Here is a 4,771-nt window from a genome sequence, read left to right on the forward strand (position 1 = left end):
AAGAAGGTTTAAATAGCTAACAATGCACTAGTGTGTACACATCTACACTTGTGTGCTCTTGCATACTCTTGAGTGCATAGACAACTACACGAACACATAGTTCAACCTTAATACACTATTTCTAGAGCAAAAAACATAAGAAAACCAAAGCTTCCATCCTAAATGCACCATCCAAGTTTATTAGCATACCACACATCTCGCATGGGCCACATGCATAAGAAAATGGATATTAGTGCACATATACTTTAGCACAATTGACTAGCATCATCCTAGTATACACCCTCTCATCACCATGCTAATCTAGTACTTGCATATCAACCCATACACACAAGCCTTGTACACATAACAGTCACACTTGATAAAATGCATAGTGCACTCCCACATGTACTAGTGCATTGCACAAGCATATACACACTTGAACCTTGCCTTTTAAACCTTCCTAGTGAATCTTCTCTCACCTTAACACATCACCTATCCACATATGAAGAGAGAGAGAGAGAGAGAGAGAGAGAGAGAGAGAGAGAGAGAGAGAGAGAGAGAGAGAGAGAGATGCAAAGAACACAGAGAATGCACACAATATAGGAAACTAAAAATCCTAGTCTTTCTTCTTTTTCTTCACTATAACAACCTATAAGAATAATGAGAGAGTACAAAATACATAATATACAAGTGTTTGTAGTATGAATATGCTAACTAGAAAGATGACTAGATAGATATCCCATAAGTCTAATAGGTGAACTAACTGATGTCTTGCTATAAAGTATCACTAGAATGATATGTCGATATAGGTTCTAAGCATGTCAATTATATTAATATAGAAATAATCATCAAGGTATATGAATGTTAGCTCGTTTTGAGCTTAACATCTCAATACTCCCCCTCAAGCTCAACTCCATTACATGTACTCCAAGTAAGCTTCAAAAGCAGTAAAGCTTTTCTCCTCCTCCTCTCTATGCTAGCATATATGAGATCAATGTCACCCACTAAAGACCCATTCTATGATTAAATAGTAATGAATCTCAACGTGTTTCATGCATGCATGAAACATTGGGTTCATAGGCAACTATGTACTACTCACGGTATCACAATAAATGACAATTCTCCTATCTATATATATCCCCAAATCATCAAATAGCTTTCACATCAAAGCTACCTCACATGTTGCCATAATAGCATCCTTTTACTCTACCTCTATACTTGATAATGCAACATTGGGCTATTTCTTACTACTCTAAGTCATAACCCAACTTCCAAAGGAAAATACATAGCCATTGGTGGACTTTCTATCAAACACATTGCCTACCTAGTCAACATTAATATAACCAAATAATTGCACCATTGAGGTAGCCTCATAAAAGATGATGTAATCTAATGTGTTCTTGTAATATTTTCGCACGAAATATTAATGATCCTAGACCCCGCACATCCCGCGCAAGAGCAACTTAAAGTAATCTCCCACAATAATAAAATTTTGGGCTAAGTGCTCTCTCCGTGTGCACTAGCAAACTCCAGCCCGGGTTGTGCATAAGAGGCCGTGGCTCAAAAGCCATAGTTCCATGCGGGAAAACCCCTTCAAGGGGGGGAAAAGGGATAATGGATAAAAAAATTTTATGGATAAACTCCCTCCCCTTCAGCCGTTGCATGGTGGGGAGAGGGAGTTTGAGCTAAGTGGTGGAGGCGCATGGGGAGGAGGGCATGCACCCTGCCACGTGTGTGGCTACCCCTCCCCCCTTATACCTATAAGAACATCCCCTCCCCAAGCTTGAGGGAAGAGGGGGAAGAAGGACGTCATGCTGCCCATTGTCAGTCCACAGTCGCCGCCGACCTGGTCACGCCACGCTGCTACCGCCTCCATCTCCCTCGCCACCGTCGTCATCATAATCACATTAGGGGAGTTTTGAGGTCTCGAAAATGCCTTTTAGGATGTGGAGAGAGAGTGCTCTAGACCAATAAGAGCAAAGCCTCCGTAACGGAACTTCTAATTTAAAAAAAATAAAAAATCATTTTACAAAAATATATAAATATGATAATATTACGAATTTGTATTTTTATTATGTATTTTTAGTCTCTTATATTCGTGATTATGACATATTTTGCATTAATGGCATAGAGTCTCGGCTACTTTTATTTAATGATGTTTCTAGATTAATGATAATGACTGATGTAATCGAAATTCAAATTGGTGAAAAGCATGGCGCTCAGTTTTTTCCCTCGTTTCTTTTATTCCTCTATTGTTTTTCCCTCCGTTATGATAGCCTAGTCCTCTCTCTCTCTCTCTCTCTCTCTATCTCTCTCTCTCTCTCTCTCTCTCTCTCTCTCTCTCTCTCTCTCTCTCTCTCTCTCTCTCTCGCTGTGTGCATGTATCTCTCTCTTCTACCATGGATACAGAAATTCGACCTTCAACAAGGCGTCCAAGCTCCCAAATCACATCCATATCAGTGTTTAACTCATTCCAAACTGATGGAAGATGGATTCCTACTATCATTAGCAAAGGTAGTTGGATCACCATGCAACAAGCAAAACGTGGAAAAAGGCAAAGACATGAGAGCTCGTTTATCTCTGCTTGGAAGGGCAGAATCCGAGATTTTAAGCTTGGAGCAAATAAGAATAGTATCAAAGAGGTACTAGTGCAACATGTGTTCATGCATAGAGAGCTGTGTTTGAAACCTGGATCTTCAAAGCTTCCAATGCATAGACCAAATTGTAAGAATTTGATTCTTAAAGTTTTTCCTTTCTTAAACATGGTTTAGGTTTTTCCATTATAATATTTGTTTGTCTTGTAGATGTCTATCCCTCTAATCTTGAGGAATGGCAACCAGTGGAATCTATTATTGATGTTATTGATGTTATACATGGTTCAATTGGAGAAGAAATGTATAGAGGTAGAAAGAAGACAGAGCTTGCAGAGAATGGAATATTCTTTTATGACCATTCTTATGTTATTCCTATGCGGTGTTGCCAATGGGGATCAATAAAACTCCTTCCTTTGCCAGATTTTTCAAGCTTTGAGTGGCCTTTGCCAAGTCCAGCTACTAGTGAGGGCTATAGATGTAAGATATTTTCTGAGATCCAGAAAGCACTAAAATCTAATATCTCAAGTAGGCTAAGCAAAGTTACTTTATTTATGCCTATTAATATATTTATTGATTTCTTCTCTAATATGGAGATAAGAATAACAAAAACCATGCTTTCAGTGAAGAGACTAACATATGATCATATCATACAATTTGTTGATGAAGGATGGGATACAAGGACAGAAGGAAAAATTATATGTAAGATAGATCAAGACTCTATAGCTTGTAAATATATGATTGCTACTCAAAATTTTATCCTTAGCTTTTACTATAGTCGATGGCATTTTGTTGGTAGTAGTCTAGTTGCTTTAGACCAGAATCTTAATGATTTCAGCAAGGATCCTATTGTGGATCTTGATATTTGGTTCAACGAGTATATTATTGCAATCTTAAAGATCAGAAAATCATGTACGCTACATCAAGTGAGGATGGATTTACAAAATGAAGACATTGAACTACCATGCTCCTTTGTATTCCAACTTGACAAGAAACGAGTAAGTTTTCACATCATATTATATCTACTTAGATGTATATCAAGATCTCACTTTCTAACTAACAAACATTTGTAATTTATTTTTTGCAGATATCGAAAAGGAGAGAAAATAAAATACACTGCAATGACATTCAAGAAAAGATATCTTTACTATCAATATAAAATACATGTACAAATTTTGTAGCAGATGTCTATCTGCCATCTCTATGAGATATACAAGGGCTGAAGGGCAAATTTCTATATATGAAGGCCTACAAGGCGATATGGCAAAGCTATTTCTTTTTTGGAGAACTATTCTTTCTAGGAGTCCTTTTGCCTTTCTTTGATGTCTTGGGTATAGAAGGTGTTGAAGCTGTGGATTTGCCTTCCGTGGTTATAGGCACCGCATCTCCTTCATGGTGCAAATCCCCACCAATCTCTGTTGTTGGTTGTATACAATTGATTATCATATACTTCAAGAGCTTTGCTCTGATGTACCAAATATGCTCAGATGTATAGCAATCCTTCAAAAACTGTCACACATTTATAGAAAAAAGAGTTTTAGTTCATTATTGTTCTTACAATAGACTATATTTTTATCATCAATGGACTATTTGCAATTAATATCTATCTTAAAGTTTAGCATCTTTCATATTACCTTTACATGTTTATCATCATTAAGATAAACAAAGTTAACCATTCTTCTAGCATTTGCAATCACCCTCCAGCCACAAGAATGGCTATCATCCTGATGGGGACACTGCAACCACCAACACAAAGTAAAACTATAAAGAGGACGAATGGTAGTTCATAGAACAAACTCATGTTTCAATTATTTTAATGAATAACTTACTGCAACTTGTCTATATTGCATTGTTGCAAGCAAATCAGATGGCATAGGGGGTCTTTTCTCTAGCTCTTCAATTAATCTTTTGGCACCTCTGTATATAAAATATGTTGAAATTTAGAGTACTTACAAAAAAAAGAATTGAAATATCAAGGAGCCCTTGGATAATATAACTTACAATTTAGCATTTCCATGGCTTCCTTTCATAGAGTTGATTAAAAAGCATTGCTTATCCACAAGGTCTATTGCAATCAAGCTCCAATGAGAACTAAAAGCAATCATATCTCAACAAATTAGTAGGATAAAATCTCAAAAACTCTAATAGAATATTGAATCACTTACTTTTCATTATATGGAATTATAAGCAGCTCCAAAGTA

General features: G+C 36.7%; 1 protein-coding gene across 1 annotated transcript; it reads right to left on the minus strand.

Annotated features, from left to right (window-relative positions):
* Positions 1-3,839: 3,839 nt before the first annotated feature.
* On the minus strand, positions 3,840-4,463 carry LOC148019458 (uncharacterized). The gene is made up of 3 exons (XM_087701351.1): positions 4,400-4,463; positions 4,205-4,306; positions 3,840-4,079 (listed from the first exon to the last, which is right to left on the minus strand). Exons 1-3 carry the CDS (start codon positions 4,442-4,444, stop codon positions 3,840-3,842), a joined length of 387 nt encoding a protein of 128 aa, XP_087557477.1. The 5' UTR covers positions 4,445-4,463.
* Between the last annotated feature and the right edge of the window lie 308 nt (positions 4,464-4,771).

Source organism: Lygodium microphyllum, chromosome 20 (genome assembly GCF_053477565.2).
Source record: "Lygodium microphyllum isolate KBCC chromosome 20, Lygodium_microphyllum_v1.1.10, whole genome shotgun sequence".
Taxonomy (NCBI): Eukaryota; Viridiplantae; Streptophyta; class Polypodiopsida; order Schizaeales; family Lygodiaceae; genus Lygodium; species Lygodium microphyllum.